Source organism: Oncorhynchus keta, chromosome 1 (assembly GCF_023373465.1).
Source record: "Oncorhynchus keta strain PuntledgeMale-10-30-2019 chromosome 1, Oket_V2, whole genome shotgun sequence".
In the NCBI taxonomy this organism is placed as follows: domain Eukaryota; kingdom Metazoa; phylum Chordata; class Actinopteri; order Salmoniformes; family Salmonidae; genus Oncorhynchus; species Oncorhynchus keta.
In genome coordinates, this window is record NC_068421.1 from 63,701,628 (window position 1) to 63,719,806 (window position 18,179).

Below are 18,179 nucleotides of genomic sequence, written 5' to 3' on the forward strand. Positions count from 1 at the left end.
CTGCAATACAAAGGATGAATTATTGTGTACACAGACTCATAAACACACTCACTTTCTCTTTGTAAAAGCTGGCTTTGTGAAAGCAACTTCACCAAAATAGAGGTGTCAAAAGGTGGAAAGGTTTGAATCTGATTGCAGATTGTTCGTTCATCCAGTCTCTTCTATTCAGATCATTAGAAAGAGTGTGCGAGAGAACAAGGGGAGAGCGAGAGGTGAGAGAGGAGAGATAAGCACTGATCCCTGGTTCAGTCTGTGCCTCTAAGATCTGTGGAGTAGGTAAATGACACTTGTCTGTCTGCTAGTAATTGCTGTGCTCCAGCCGTCTGCCTGAGCTCTTCAGAAGAGGAAGGTGAAAGCTTTTTCTCAAGTCCTCCACAACACAGCTCAACCAGGGCGCATTTAAAGTGCAAGAAGAGCGACAGCGCAGGAAAGATGGGAGAGAACTAGAATATTTCTATATGAAGTATAATCTTCTATTATAGTGACTGTTACCTTCTGGTGAAGACAAAATCTGTTCAAAGTCATTTGAAGGACAAGTGAGTTTGCAGCATGCTACACACCTAGTGGGAGTAATGATGAGTGGACATGGTTATCTTTGCAAGTGGTTACAAATCCCTTCAATAGGGAAAGCAGTGAACAAGCAGGGTAAAGGTTGCACCTTTAAATGAGATTAGCTGTGACGATGACAATTAAATGAGTATTCATGAGTATGGTTTGTGGCTTAATGTAACTCGTACAACACACAGCGAGCACTGATCCCGCTCATTACCCATAGCGAAGTCCCTAGAAGCTGAATTTCATAATGAGTTGTAGCTCAGTGAAGTGTGACTGCTGGGAAGCAAGACCCTGGTTTCACTACTTTACTCTTCTGCACTCCGTCAAAGCCAAAGGTTAGATTTGGATACAGCTGGTACGGGCTGTTGACAGATTCTCATAAATTGTTGTCACACTCTGAATGTGTGTGTGAGCATGTAAAGGTGAGTGTATTTCTGTACTCGTGTGAGACTGGGACTGGGACTTGCATTGATAGAATGGGTCCATTCTTCCCCATACTGTCAGCACTCCTAAAGTTCACATACAGAAGCTTAATGCAGGCCATCCTCTCTGTGCTCTCATTTCACACACACACACACACACACACACACACACACACACACACACACACACACACACACACACACACACACACACACACATACACACACACACGAAATGGAGCCAGAAGGGGCATCCTGAGAGAGCTGAGGAGGATTTACCCATTTGCCTCTCCTCTCTCTCTCTCTCTCTCTCTCCATCTCTCCGTCTGCTGAGGGAAGCAGATTGTGCGGTGGGATCACATGGAAGCTGAACAGGGGAGAGGCACTGTGAGATAACACTGGGGGTGGCTGAGGATGGGAGGCTATACAGGTCAGCTAGAGTAGAGACTAATAGTTGGACAGAGAGAACAGGGTAGTACAGTAGATGTACAGGTATGACTAGAATAGTAGTCCAATATGGTGGTGTGGGGGATACAAAGGGTAGACTGAGAGGAGAGGTTTCGACTGAGGTTTGCATCCATCCTGTTTTGAGCTAATTCTACCCCAGCATAGGTATGTACTGTATGTCTGATTGTATGTATGATTCTATGTATGTATGTATACGTGAAGCTACATCATAACTCCGTAACAGAATGGAAAAGGGGATATGTTGATTATTCCACAGTAAAGCTTCCATAGTGCACTATGCCTATGTCACGGAGTTACTTTCTATGATCCCCAAAGAGAGATATTCAGAAAAGCTACGCTCTACTGTGTCAGGATGTTAGATAATATTGAATCACAGATCTTTCTCTTTATTTCTCTCTCTCTCCTCTCACTACAGTGTATCCATCTTTGTTTTCTGAGCTATTAAGTTTTCTCCTAATCCTACAATGATACCCTGGTCAGATTGGCCTGGTCCTCCCATGATGTCATGATAGTTGTGCTATGATGAGTTATTGCTTGGTCGTGGTGAATCTGCAGTGGTGTTTGGCTGTTGTTTGATGACAATGTGGTTCCACTCTGCTGTTGGATTCCACTCTGCTTTAATAATGTGTTTCTCAATATCAAAGGAATGTTTTCTTTACTTAGAAAATGATTGGAGTCAAGATGGATTGCCAGCCCCTGGTCTGTTTGGATGAGGTTTTCACACCGAGGCCGGGATCAAATCTTTCTCTTTTTCTTCTGGAATCTTTTAGGATTCTAAATTGATTTTCTCATCTCAAATAAACAAGAGTTCCTTTGCTGAGACAGGTCCGCCCTTTTGCAATGTCAATAATGGAAATGTAATTAGGACCAGAGACGGAAGAGGAATTGAAACTTCCCACTCCCTAATTTTTTTTGGTTCATATACAGTCAATGAACTAAACAGACCAGACCCAGCTGTTAATGCTTTGATGCCTCTGTTAAGCAGACCGGAACTTACTATTTTTTTTCAATGGTAGGACGTATTAATTTATCCACCTTCTATGATTATGACCATCCCAGAGAAATGGAACATATCCTCCCCTCCAGAATTCCCAAAATGCACTGCTCCGGGAGAGGAATGATCTGGGATTTTCCTGGGACAATCTCTGTTGCTATGGATACAAGGTGGTCCGTGGTCTCCAGGGTCTCGTTCAAGGACGACGCTACAAAGAGAACACAAACAGAGTTTTGATTGATTGAGAAATGATTGATGTCCGATTGATTAGCAGGCAAAATGTTTATTTTAGTCTAAAAATATGTCGATATATTTTACATTACCTTCGTCTATCCTCTACTGTCACTCTCTCTCCTTGATAGAATAATGCAAGGTCAGGATACCACACTCTAGACGAGCGCTTTCGGTCTGGTCTTTCATATTTAATGTGCGTGTGTTTCTAATGTTGTTGTCTCGGATCCCTTTCATGCAACTCCCTCTCTCAAAGTTTAAATTGAGATGGAAATGTCTGCTTATGAAGGCAGCTGAGGAAATGAACGCATTGCATGGCCTATTAGTCTTCCACGGTGACGTGAGGCTGAGGCTGGTCCGTTGCGTTGTGGCGGCCGTAAAATGCAAATGTAAATTCCTGACAAATGAGATTCTTCGCCACGCAAAAGATGCTGATGTGTATCCCCGTTTTGATTGGCCGTTATTTGCCACCATTCACAGAAAGAATGAGGATTTACTATGCATGGAATAAAATACACATACTGTAACCCCGGTTATTACAATGGGAGGAGGAACATAGGAACTCTGCTTGACTAAACACATCAGAGCAGTCAGACATAAGCCTCACCTTGTTCGCAAAGCATGGTCGTTGACATATTTTAACCCCTTCCTCATAAATACAGTACATAGAGCTGAGGTTCCCAGTAACAACGCCCATTTTGCACAATTAATTTTCTGGTGAGCAGCGCACTGTCTGCACATTTGGCAAAGCAGATCAATCGTAGTTTAGAATAAACAGCAACAGTATCTCATGTCCAACTGAAGGGTGTGTTCTGGTTTAGAAAGCCAGTTTCTCTTTCTCTGTGTGGTGCCATGCATACATCTGCTACGGAGTGCAGCAGCAGCCATTTTGTGCTCCCTATGGTCTTCCAGGCAGATCCCCTGGATAAAAGGGAAGGCCAGGGGAAATTAAAGTGCTTAGCTGATAATATCCGTGGCAGTGTTGGCCCCAGGGGAGAGATGGAGAGCAGCTGAGGTAGGCAGAGTAGAACATAGCAGACCCCTGGCCCAGTGCTGTGTGTACACTGTTCACATTCAGGGTAAGTGGGGCTGGGTCTGTTTGTCACTGCCAACACCAGTGTTCCTCTGGCTCCTTTAGTTCTGTTTTAACACAGTGTAAATGTACTGGCTGGACAGTGGCTGCAGCTCTGGTTCTGTTGCCTTCCAGTGAAATCTGCATTGGATTTCAGTGTTTATGAGAGTACTTATAATATGATTGTTACTGTGATCTAAGAGCCCCTAAAGCTTCACTGTGATTGGATTTAATGATATGTATGTATTGTGAACAAGCTTGTTGTATAATTCAATCAGTCCTTCCTTAAAACTTCCTCTCTCCCTCTATTCCCTATGGGCTGATCATTGTTTATGTGGCACGGTGACAGAACAGGGCATTTCCTTGTATTAGATTGATCCCTATGCCATGACTACACGATCTCATTACAAGTCAAATCAAATGTTTATTTGTCACATGATTCGTAAACAACAGGTGTAGACTAACAGTGAAATATGTACTAATGTTTACTCCCAACAATGCAGAGAAAAAAAAGGGAAATAGTGGAAAAGATTGTATATTTTAAAAATAATAACACAAGGAATAAATAGAAATAAATCCACAATGAGTAATGATAACTTGTCTATATACAGGTGTACCAGTACTGAGTCGATGTGCAGGGGTACGAGGTAATTGAGGTAGATGTGTACATATAGGTTGGGGTAAAGTGACTAGGCAACAGGATTAATAGTAACAGCAGTGAACAGTTAGCTCAAGAAGGGTCAATGCAGATATTCCGGGTAGCTATTGGTGAACTATTTAGCTACCTATTTAACAGTCTTATAGCTTGGGGGGTAGAAGATGTTCAGGGTCCTGTTTGTTCCAGACTTGGTGTATTGGTACCACTTGCCATGCGGTAGTAGAGAGAACAATCTATGACTTGGGTGGCAATGGGGTCTTTGATCATTTTTAGGGTCTTCCTTTGGCACTGCCTGGTATACGTTTATCTCTCAGTAACTATGGCATTGGGCTCCTGACATACATAGGACGTAGCCTACAGTAGATGAGCTAGGAGCTTTCCTTCATCCCTGGGTGAGGCTTTGACATTCATGCCTAAAGCGAAATGCGGCCTAAACCCCAAACCTTGTTCCAACAAAACAATCCGGTTTGCAGTTATTTGAAGTTGATCGTGAAAATGTTCCACATGTCATGTACAAGTGACAGATTACAATATGACTTGTACCGTAGTAATTATGCTACAGTATGGCAATATACCATATACAGTATCTCTTTCTGACGGATGACTGACAATATGATGCTTTTTCACAAGTCTTTGGATAGTAATAAGTTCATGAGATTGTAATTAAAAGTAATTGTGTGTGTGTGTGTGTGTGTGTGTGTGTGTGTGTGTGTGTGTGTGTGTGTGTGTGTGTGTGTGTGTGTGTGTGTGTGTGTGTGTGTGTGTGTGTGTGTGTGGTGGTAAACAGCTTGTCGCTGGGTTGAATGTGCTAGGTGTAGTGTCTAATTGAGTGCAGAGTCAGTAATGCATTGTCTATGGCATCCCAGGGGTGGGAAATAACCCTCATTAAAGAATGAGAGATTCACTGTGCTCTCTCACTGTTACTACTCGTCTAGAATGGATCCTTCTGCCCACACACTGGATAGATGCATATGATCCAAACCATATTTAAGATATACTGACACAGACATTTCAAAAGGATTTCTATCAATTGTACAAATTTGTTTGTGCAACATATGAGTGGAAGATGGATTGGCGGTGAGGATTTTAGCTGAGATTCATGTTGAAGTTTTTAGTGATGCAAGAGTGGGTCAATGTGGCCTTTCTTAATTGGGAATGATCTTAATCAGAGGAGGCTGATGGAAGGCGCTATAGTAGGACGTGCTCATTGTAAACCATCAAACATATCAAACATACAGTATATGGAAAGCATACTTACCTTTTTCTCCCCAATTTAATGATATCCAATTGTTAGTTAGTCTTGTCCCATCGCTGCAACTCCCATACGGACTCAGGAGAGGTGAAGGTCGAGAGCCATGCAGTCTCCGAAATACGTCCCCGCCAAGCCGCACTGCTTCTTGACACACTGCTCGCTTAACCCGGAGGCCAGCCGCACCAATGTGGATACCGAAGTCAGCTTGCAGGCACCCGGCATGTCACAAGGAGTTGCTAGGATGCGATGGGACAAGGAAATCCCACCCGGCCAAATCCTCCCCTAACCCGGATGACGCTGGGCCAATTGTGCGCCGCCTCATGGGTCTCCCGGTCATGGCCAGCTGCGACAGCCTGGGATCGAACCCGGGTCTGTATTGACGTCTCAAGTGCTGCGATGCAGTGCCTAGACCGCTGCGCCTCTCGGGAGGCGGAAACAGCAGGTTTAACTCCGTTCCATTAATTCCATTCCAGTCATTACAATGAGACAGTCCTCCTAAAGCTCCTCCCACCAGCCTCTTCTGATAATTGTATACTGTAGTAGTTCAGTTTTCCCATTATGGTATGGTGAATAGAGCACTGAAGGTGTTTATACAACAGCTAGTGAGGATTATATAAATTAAGCCAGTGGCCAGTGTATCACCTTGATGAAGGTGAATCATCAGGAGAGAAATTAATATAATTTGTTGATAAAGAGATGCTGTGGTTAGAGGCTAGAATAATAAGGCCTATAATGAGTCTGGCTCCTTTCTCTGACTCCGTACTCAATCTGTAACTCTATGCGATTGTTCAGCTCTGGAGCCTGATAAATAGTTGCGGAGGGTGAAATCTGCAGCTCAGTGTAACACAACCCTTCCCTGCACTGCCAGTGTGTGTGTGTGTGCGTGTCTGTGCATGTGTCAGATGTGGAGTGAGAGAAAGATGGAGAGCGAAACAGGTTGATCCTGACCATGCAATGTACGTTTGGGTCCATACAGTATGTATGTATGGATGAGTGTGGTTGTAGGCTAAGTGGCTTCAATTTTCCTTTGTCTGTTTGTGTGGCTCTATTTCATTGTTTTACAGCCAATTAAACCTAAGCACAGGCAGACACGGAAAGGGAAATTGGCTCATTTTATGGTCAAACACCTTTCTGTGTTCACCTAGTGAGGAGGGAGGATATACACACCTCACCTCACCTGGCAGCCTTGTTTTGATATATGTTTGTCTGGTTATCGGTGTTGAAGTAAAGGTGTGATAGAGATTGTAATTGATATTGATTGATGTACTAGAGGTCGGACTCTGTGCCAAAGCTCCATCACATTGTTGCTGACAATATTTATAACCCTACTGACAGGACAGTCAGGGAAGATGGGTAATGTACTGTCTGCCTCTACGTTTAACACAGTGACAGTGATGAACATGCCCACTCTTTTTCTGTATTTGCATGTACCTCTACAAAATGTTACATTATTTAATTCTGCCACGTCGTTTTTACATCAGCATTGTGTGTGTGTGCTTACACCTGGACTGTGAAGAGGAATGTGTGTCAGTTACAGTTAAATTGCTAGGTTTATTTAGCCGTGGGCTAATATGGATTTCCTGTTCCCTGAGTTTCTCTGTCTCTGTCTGTGGATCATCATCATCATCATTAACAGGAAAAGCACTGCTGTAGTACTGTAGGTTTTAAGATTGGCCAGTGGAGATGCCTCTCAGCCACAGACTACTTTCCCAGCAGCAACCCATACTTAGCCTATGTCATCGACAGTATACATGAGCACTCAAACAAGTTCATGTGCTATCATACAAATGTACGCTTTAGCACAATCTTTTTCCATCTTAAATAGCCTCCCAAACTCCTCCACGGTAGTTTTCCTGGTGAGACAGTCGTGTGATCACCAGAGAGATATACGGTTTCAGATAGAGAGAGAAAGATACTGTACTGAAAGGCTGAGAGAGAAGCAGTTCTGTAGTGTCTGCCAGTCTAGTCCAATTGTGTACAATCAGTATAGTCTCTGCCTCAGGTCTTTTTGTGTGCAGCCAGTCCTCTCTAAGGGATATTGGCCATGGTAATGAAATGCTCATTACTGATTCAGCTGGAAATACAGGGATACCTTTACCCCCCTGCCCCCCTCCAACCCCACTCAAGGTCACATCACATCAATGGGTAAATGTGTGTGTGTGTTTTCTCTTCTACTGTCTGTATATCTGGTACAGCCTCAACTATGTAGATGGTAATAGTCGATGTAATGAGAGAATCTCTAGGACTGTACACTATGTGCAATCTGAGTGTTAGTACCGCTTCTAAGAATCTCAGGAATGCCATATCTGAATATTCCATGTGTTGAGTGGTTGAGTTATGTCTGTCTATGTCTAACAAGTCTATTGTTAACGCCTTGCTTCTCTCACACTATCTTTCATCCCTTCACAGTCCACACCTCAATCCTCCCTCATATCCATCAGCTGTCACAGACATGGCACAAAGGATGCTCCCTTACCGGTACCACACAGGTCTCTGGCAGGAGCTCATACCACTGTTTGCATGTGTCACACAGTGAAACCCCAGCCCGTATCTTATGTCCTGGTATGTGTATGTGCGTATGGATAATTATAAGACTGGTGTTTTCCACATAAAGGGCCGCCAGACTGCATCAGCATGGTAAACTATAATTAAGGTGACCTCACCTCAGCCAATCTGAATCCTGCCTGTGTTCTAGCCCTGACATGCTGCATCTCCTGTTTGTTGTCACGGGGCATCTCCAAGACACACCTGTCCAGCATACAGTCACACAGCACAGTACTGGGGGAATTCCCCCACTAGCTGTCACTGAAGGTGAGAAAATGGGGCGTCCACCCCTCTCCTCCTGTGTGGGTGTTGACAGTGGGGCTTGACTGCTGCTCCTCCCCTGGGTTGGAGCAGGCTAATGACTGACTGGCCTGATGCCTCTGGCCTTGGGGGGGTTATGTCTCAATTCCCCATGTCTGATCTCACAACGTCCCGACCCACCTACCGACGGGACATTGTCACGTGTTCCGACCGCCATGGTGGCTGTTGCCTTGTTATAGTGTGACACTGAAGCGCCACGCTCTCGCTCAGATGGTTAGGAGTGGCACACACACCACATGTCCGTACTTTGTTTTAATGACATTCCTGCTCTGCCAAAGCCCTTGTTTTTTGGCCATTTGCCATATTTGTGATTCCTGCTTTGTCAAAAAGCTGATTGTTACACAACTGTTACTGTATCCAAAACAAGGGCAGTCCAGGTGAAACTGGCTGATTAGAGTACATCTTTCCATTCAGCCAAAGACCATGAGGAATGGCCTGTAGGTATAAAATGAGCTCATCACTCAAGAGAAGATTGTGACAAACAGAAATCCTGATGGAGCATGGTGTTCCTCCTCTCATGAACATGTCAGTGTGAGAGAGGAAGCCAGGCAGAGGCAGGGAGGCAAGCATCTGCAGCTGGGTCTGAGATCTCCTCCATATTTCACCCTGTCTGGCTCCGCTCGCTGGGCGAATTCCTCTGGGTTGTCACGGCGATGTCTCCCGGCTGGGTGATTTATTTCCCCTCATCATGCTCGAGAGCCCCTGCTGTCGCCCATTGCAAACCCCTTGCATATGCCAACCCCCACGACGCCCAAGCTGAAAGCAGACAGAGCTGAGGGACTCTTTCCCCAGCCCAGATCTGTAGGAGCTGACGTCTGTATCAGACACATAGTCTGGCCACAATTCAGGATGCATACATCAAACCTGGCAGTGTCTCACTACTAACCCATCACACTGTGTAACAGCCTTTTCATAGTAACTGGGACATATTCATTCCAATACAGTACACCCTCAAATTTCACACATTACCATAAAAAAATCATATTCATAGCAGGGTTTTTCCAAGAAATGATTGCTTTTTGTTTTCCTTAAAATATTAAAGTAGAAATTGTAGGCCAATATTGAATGTTGTATTCAATGAAGTGCCCTTTTAATATAGATCACATTGAGAATTCAATAAATCCAGATTTTTTTACATTAATAAAGACTTGCTAAAGTGCCAAGATTCAGCATTTTGACATCATTTTCTGGTTTTGTGGTGGACAACTGAGCGGGTCGAGTATATAACGCGTCAACCCTGTTACCCATAGATAAACAGTCTAAAATGTTTTAACAATAATGCAACATTTGTGAAGCTTTCATTCAATTGCCACTCCCTGTTGCACACTAAAAGCTTCCATTTCTCCTGTCACAATGGGATTTATGGGAAGATTTAAGATGAAATCGTCAACACCGTTACGTTCACATCTCATATTCACTGTATACATGGACATAGACACAGGCGTGGGCACATACTGTATGCAGACTTTTTTTGAGAGCAATTCCTGATATTATCCCTATGGACCTCGTCACTGAAGATTTCTGGAAATGTCAACGTCATACACATACACACAAACACACACACGCACACATTAACCTCTTCTTTGGAAAGGTCAAATGGGCTTATTAGCATTGGGACTCTGGGCATTGCTCATCACTCACCAACTGGCTGTGTGTCTCCACTCTATCCCCAGTGACATGTTCTGGGGCTGCTAGGGCAGTATGGCATTTATTAAGATGACTCATGTACTGATGGAGGTGGCTCTGCAGAGTGGTCACTAGCTGGCACAGCCACAAAGTCATACAATACAATTTAACCTTAACCACACTGCTAACTGTAATGCCTAACGCTAACCTTAAACCTTAAGCAAATTTTTGTTTTCATTCAATTTTACGATACAGACAATTTTGTACTTTGTAGCTGGCCCATCTAGCGGAAACCACTCAGTTCTGCCTCCAGGGCAAAACTCATGACAATAAACGTCAACCTGCGTTGCTAGGAGACAGCAGTGCTGTAGGGCATGTAGACGGGTAGACACGAGGCTTAGTGCCCCATTACCATCAGCTCTACTGCTCTACCACTATCCACTGTCATGTCCTCCTCCCTAAACTGTCTCAATTACCCCTGACCTCTAAACACACACACACATGCAAGCATACACCCACACACCTCTACATATGCACGTGGACACACAAACACACATACAGAGTTGTATGTTTGTGCTGCTTGTCCCAGTGCAGATTGAATGAGAATGAGCCTGACTCTCCAGAGAATATAAGTTTCCTCACAGCCAGTGACTGAGATGGCATGAAATCTAGGACGCAGAGTGACTAAACATTCTGGCGCTATTAAATCATCTGTTGAGGACCCACACTGATTTTCTCATGCACAGATTTATATTCACCAAGACGTCTGTAAACATTCAGGCAAACACATTGGGATGTGCACATCCTGCCAATACAATTGCTAAAGTCAATAGGCCTATGGGGGCTGTTTGTTCATCTCCGATAATGATTTTGTAATGATCATATACAGCTCACCTCATTGCAATGGGAGATAAAGAGCTCCTTTGTCTATTGTAGTGAGAGTACAATGGCCATTGTGAGAGGACGTGTCTGTTGTGCTCTGTTTCTCCCCTTGGCTGTCCGTGATGCCTTTACTGTCTTAATCCACTCATTTAGCTCAGCCAACACTCCTGGGAGCAGGAAGAGGTTTTGTCAGGGAGTGAAATGCATGCCAGCCGACACCAGTACGTCACCACACGTATACACACACACATAGTGCCGTTGAGCAGAAGAGGGGCACCTGGAGTGTGTTCTCCAGACATATGTTGTGTATCTGCTGAAATAACAACTCTCTTTGAGGACAAACCAAGCCTCCAGCCTGCCTGGGCAGGGAGACACACTGATTGATTAAAACTTACCTCACACTCGCACACACCTGTGTATATGTACAGTACCCGTCAAAAGTTTGGACACGCCTACTCATTCAAGGGTTCAAGGGTACTATTTTTACATTGTAAAATAATAGTGAAGACATCAAAACTATGAATTTTTTAATATATTTTTGTAACCTTTATTTAACCAGGCAAGTCAGTTAAGAACACATTCTTATTTTAAATGACAGCCTGGGAACAGTGGGTTTACTGCCTGTTCAGGGGCAGAACGACAGATTTGTACCTTGTCAGCTCAGTGGTTTGAACTCACAACCTTCTGGTTACTAGTCCAACACTCTAACCACTAGGCTACGCTGGAATCATATAGTAACCAAAAAAGTGCAAAATAAACCAAAATATATTTTATATTTGGGATTCTTCAAATAGCAACTCTTTGCCTTGATGACCGCTTTGCACACTCTTGGCATTCTCTCAACCAGCTTCATGAGGTAGTCACCTGGATTTGCATTTCAATTAACAGGTGTGCCTTGTTAATTTGTGGAATTTATTTCCTCCTTGATGCGTTTGAGCCAATCAGTTGTTTTGTGACAAGGTAGGAGTGGTATACAGAAGACAGGGCTATTCGGTAAAATACCAAGTCCATATTATGACAAGAACAGCTCAAATAAGCAAAGACAAATGACAGTCCACCATTACTTTAAGACAGGAAGGTGAGTCAATGCGGAAAATTTCAAGTGCAGTCGCAAAAAACATCAAGCGCTATGATGAAACTGGCTCTCATGAGGACCGCCACAGGAAAGGAAGACCCAGAGTTACTTCTGCTGCAGAGGATACGTTCATTAGTTACCAGCCTCAGAAATTGCAGCCAAAGTAAATGTTTCACAGAGTTCAAGTAACAGACATCTCAACATCAACTGTCCAGAGGAGACTGCATGAATCAGGCCTTCATGGTCGGATTGCTGCAAAGAAACCACTACTAAAGGACAACAATAAGAAGAGACTTGCTTGGGCCAAGAAACACAAGCAATGGACATTTAGACTGGTGGAAATCTATCTTTTGGTCTGATGAGTCCAACTTTGAGATTTTTGTTTCCAACCGCCGTGTCTTTGAGAGACGCAGAGTAGGTGAACACATGATATCCACATGTTGTGGTTCCCCCCGTGAAGCATGGAGGAGGTGTGATGGTGTGGGGGTGCTTTGCTGGTGAGTGTGCAAAGCTGTCATCAAGGAAAAGGGTGACTACTTTGAAGAATCTCAAATATAAAATACAGTATATTTTGATTTAACACTTTGGTTACTACATGATTCCATATGTGTCATTTCATAGTTTGTGTCTTCACTATTATTACACAATGTAGAAAATAATACAAATAAAGAAAAACACTTGCATTGGCATGTCCAAACCTTTGGTACATTATGTGTATTTGTGGATGGCCATCTGACTAAAAGCAATAGGCCTATGCAAATACATATCTAAATACTTTGTGTGTGTTCTTGCATACTATACATACACACACAGGAGCTTGTATGTCTGTGGATCATTAACTGGCTTTAGCTGTAACTGCTGTCAGGTTCATGTTAACTGTCATTACATTCACTATATACCACTATTAGTCCTGTTACTGTCTCAGTGATTTACTCACCACAGCTCACCCTTGATTCAAAGCTGCGGAGGGTGAAAACCCTGCGAAACTCATGAAACCAAGTAGGGTTCATCTTTGACAGAGTTGTTCTCACAAATTTACTGTAAACATTAATTTTTGTCTCCTTGTTTTGTGAGTGTATTCTGTCAGTAGCGAGTTTCAACTGATCTAAGGTTTTGTAGATCTCCTGGAACAGGTTTGTGTGTGTCTGTGTTAGGATACCTCACTCTCTCTGTCTTAATCGTTCTGTCCTCTCTATCTTTCCCCTTCTACCTCTTTGATGTGACAGTAATAGCTCTATCTGGTATCTCTCTCTGTTTCCCTCCCCAGATGAGAATGAGAGAGTGGACGTGGCCACTGCTGGTGTTCCACTGGGGAAGAGCCCAGGAGCCAGGGAGCCCCCACACCAGGTCCCTACCATTCAACCCCCTCCACAGGTAGCTGTGAAAGCTGCGGGCCACACCCCAACACACCACCCAGCTATCACCATCACCCTCATCACCCTTCTGTTTGCCTTGGGGTTACCATGACACCAACTCTGAGATCCCCTTCCCCTCCGCTGATGATGCCACTGAGCACTGGAGAGAGGTGGGGAGCATTCACAAGAAGGAAAAGCAGGAAGAGGAGGATGAGAAGGAGGACAAGAAGAGGTGCTCGCCAGCCAACCTGCGGCTTTTCCTCAGCAGCTCTCTGTTAGTTGGCGGGAGCTGGACTGCATGGCTGTGTTTGTGCGATGTAGGATGTCTGCATTTCTCTCTCTCTCCCTTGCTGCCTTTACCTCTGCTTTGTCCTCACTGCCTCCTCCTCTCTGGTTCACTGAACTGCCTAGTCAGTTGACCGTCAGATGTGGTCAGCTATATGTCCCACTACTCGCTTGGTTCTCCTGTGGTCCCTAGGTTTAGGTCATGAACAGTAAAGTTCAGAAACAGTGCTGAACTTAAGAATGTAATCAGGCCCAACACAGACATCTCTCATCACCTGTCCACACCCAAAGCCAACTGCCATGCTCTCTGGGCTCTCTCTATTTGTTACTTAGTTTGCGTTTGTCATCGAGCACACTGTACATGTTTTATATTGTCCCATGTGGGACTTTGATTGTGTCCTTGTTTGTTTGTGTGCCTTTATTTACCTATACTTATGTCTACATGTGGGTTTCTTTACCACATCATCTACTGTAACAACATATAATGGCTTGTACAGTACTAGAACTGATCTATTGGACAAATGTAAATACACATTTATGTAAATATACAGTTTGTACTGTATAAGGGTAGGATAACAAGGGCTTGATTGGAGTTGTTGCTGTGGAAATAGAGGAATAATAGTTTTTTGGATACCTTTATATAAACTTCACCAAATTATTTTGCCCGTATGTTTTGATGGGCACCAAGCCTGACCCTCAACATATGTTCCCACACACTGACATCCTAGTTAACATGCATCCATTGCACAAAGATCACCTCTATTATAATGGCAAGTGTATAAATGTATATATCTGAAGTCACACAAAATGTTCATCTTTGGTTTTAAATGTTACATTTTCTTAGTACAGAAATGGCTAACTTTTTAAAGCTGGAATCCTGAATAGTGAAACTGGCACGTCTGTTTGCAGTAACTTCTTTGTTGTTGTAATATCGCAAACAATCAACAGTTTTTTTCCCTCAGACATCAATGCAGCAGAATAGTACTGGATATTTTTTTATACCAGGTTACCCAACGCTCCTCACCTCCGCTTCGTCAACAAACGAAAAACAATAACAACGGACGTGGGGTGGTCAGTGGTGCTGTTTCCCCTACTGAAGATTCCATCTTTAAAGGGATGCTGCAAACACCTCCGTTCTGCATGAAGTTCCAGGTTTAAATTAACCAAGTGTGTTTTACCTAGCAAGGAAACAATAGCTGCATATAAAGAGCCTTCAGCTCAATAAAGACCCCCCATGAACTCCATGTCTATCCAGGTGGCTTTGAGCTGTTGTCAGGAGACAGAGTGAGTGACAGGTCCAATATTCTGCTATACTGGATAGCAATGCACCCTATGCCTCACCTGTTAGTTCTGAATGCCAGGTCCAGTAATGTACCTCATCATTGCCGCTCCACTCCTTTGAATGTCAATGTTAATTGACCAATCAGACCTTTGGATATGAGATCTTGCTTTAGCCTCGTAATTACAGTACCAGACTGATTACCTCTGCGCTGATTCCGTGGTAGTGAACCATTCATGTAAACTCGCAAGCCAGGTGGCTTGTGAGGCTAATCTTTCTTTGCAACCCCTTTAAAAGGCCAGAAATGTTCATACGCCAGGTGAGTGATGACAGGACTGATATATTAGACTGGCCCTTTATCTGAAACGGATGGAGACTTTGTAGACTCGCATTGGCATTTTAATAAACATATAACAGTCAACCTGACCATGATGTGCCTGACACACTTGTCTTTCCTCATTTTTCTCTTTGCATTCTCTGACTGAGATTGTGTGAGTTTGCATGAAAGTCTGATTTGTTTTCCTCAACTGTTCAAAGTGTTTGTCGAGGCACTTAGCCAAGCTGTTCCTGAGAAAACTGTTAGTGTGGTAAGGACATGTTTTATTTCAGGTCCAGTCATGCATAGCCAAACCGTCAAGCTGTGAACATTCTTTTCTCATCTGCTATGAGACAGTGTGCTTGCAGTGTTGATATGAATACTAATAAAGGAAGTTGAATATTGTATTGGGTTAGATTTGCTTCTCAAACAAGGATTTTCTACAGTATATTTCCAGATCTGTGCTGGGGATTCTGCATGGCTTTGCCAAACAGTGCATGCCCATGTTGTTTCTGCCACTCTGTGCCTCTTGAGCTAAGCCAGGCTAGGCTACGCAGGGCTAGACTGTGCTGGCTGCCACTGCTCATTGCCCTCTGGCCCTTCACTGGATTACAGTGATTGGATTGGCAAGGGCTGCTGCCAAACCCCACTAACTGGTTCCAATCACTACCAGTGCCCTACAGGCCCTGCTGGATAATAAATACATCTCTCACTGAATATCAAGTAACCTGTGAGGCAGAGCCCACAACCACAAGGAGAGAGAGACAGAGTGCTGGTTTCACAAACTTCCACTATGTCTAAGTGCAACTGAACGTGTTCTGACAAGTCTACAAGGTACCCGACTTGATCAAATTCACCAAACGCTACAAAGGTTAAAGGTGGAATCCAATCAGACGTACAAACGGTTTAATAAAAAACACACAAAGGCAGAAAAATAGTGAATTGATTTATTCCAACGCTTCATCTCAAGAGGTTAACCTAACATCAGATTTCTACATACAGTAGATGAACAAAGTGCCAGAGCGTCTGTGACACTGTGGCTGGAGCTTGGCCAGGCCAGGCCAGGCCAGGCCACATCATTTTGGCTCAACTCCATTAGTCTATTGAATTCAGTTTTCTATCACAAAGATTGAATAGGATTTAGCTTGGCCAATGACGGGGTTACCCTTTGTAATGCTGCTATAGTCACATAGTGCTTTGTAATAATGTTCCATTAATAGCAGGGATTCCTCCAGTCAGGGAGAGGCAGGGATCAACGGAGCTAGACGACCAGCTGCTTCTCTCTGCCAGGCCAGCAGCCCACAGCAGAGCACAGAGCTATTCCAGGACCTCTCACAATCCAGACAGAGGCAGAGCAGAGCACCATCCAAGGAGCCAGACCCAGAGAGCTGTAGCCACCTCTACCACCCAGTCCCCTCTACTCCTCAGCTGAGCCCAGCCCCCTCTGACCTAAGCCCTGTCCTCCAGCCCCAAGACTGTCATCACCACGCTGCAGGAATGCACCACACACACAGGGCCACAGACACACACATAAACACATAGCCAATACAGCACATGTAGATGTGTTGAACCCATGTCTATTTTTGACCATCGTTCTATTTCCCACTCTTTCATCCCTGTGGAGTCTTAAACATGGGATACGTGTGTGGGTTGTGCATGTGTACGTAGTGAGTTAAGCCTCACAGTTAACCTGTTCATTCAGTTCAATTGGTGTTCATCCATCAAATGTGTGTTGTTAATTCCGTGTTTTAGCAATGACGGGCTGAGGGGATGGACTGAGATTAGCAGCCTGCCCTGGGGGACAGTAGAGCATGAGAGGTCATCTGTCACAGAGAAACGGTAAGGAGGGCATAGGGCTTTGTTGGAGATCTCCTAGACTTCTGGGATTCCAATCTGGTCTTGGAGCATTTAGTGTGATATGTTACGTTTCGTATGGTTACATAAGACAGATGGTTACTTAAGGCAACAACGAAAGTAGAGTGCTTGATCGGGGTGGATGGGTTGACGTATAACGTGAACGGCTAGCAACCTAAAGGCTGCGAGTTCGTATAAAATCACAGACTATTTGGGCTAATTAGCATATTTTCAACTACTTACTATTTTTTTAGATACTTTGCAACTACTTAGCATGTTAGCTAACCCTTAGCCTAGCTAAAATTAGCGAGCTAGCTAACATTAGCCACCTAGCTAAAATTTGTAACATACTGTATCACACGTTTAGAAAATGTTTAACATATCATACGTTTTCCCAATTTGTAACATAAATCTAATACGAATTTTAATTCCTAGCATATACAAAATGGGCACCTCATCAGCTGTCCTAACCAGTTGAGAGTTACCAGTATTTCTTTCATTTAGCATTTTAGTAATTTAGCAGACACTCTTATCCAGAGTGACTTACTGGAGCAATTAGGGTTAAGTACCTTGGTCAAGGGCACATCAACAGAATTATATATTTTTTATTTTACGTAGTCTGCTTGGGAATTCGAACCAGGCGACCTTTCAGTTTCTGGCCCAATTCTCTTATCCGTTGGCTACCTGCCTGCCACCTGCTACCAACAGGTGTTGATTTTTTTTTTTTAATGCAGCGAGTCAGTGGTTCCTGCGCCACATGCAATTGCTTTGGAGTTGTTAAAATAATGTTTTGATATTTCTGTTTTGATAGGATCAATCCATAAATAATCTAAACCTACATGCAACAGGAGGCTTTATCTCTTGCACTTTTTATTATTTCACGAGGCTTATTTCACATGACATGGCTAAATACTTATAACCACTCGGCTAATAAATAAACATGTTTTTCTTATTATTTATTCAATTATTTAATTACCTACATCAGGTGAT

General features: G+C 43.6%; 1 protein-coding gene across 1 annotated transcript in view; it reads left to right on the forward strand.

The window, feature by feature from the left end:
- gpc5b (glypican 5b) overlaps positions 1-15,740 on the forward strand; it is a 94,300-nt gene extending 78,560 nt beyond the window's left edge. Inside the window, exon 9 of the mRNA XM_035781451.2 lies at positions 13,368-15,740. Within this exon, the coding sequence (XP_035637344.1) occupies positions 13,368-13,567 (200 nt within the window). The 3' untranslated portion in view covers positions 13,568-15,740. The remainder of the gene's footprint in view (positions 1-13,367) is intronic.
- Positions 15,741-18,179: the final 2,439 nt, after the last annotated feature.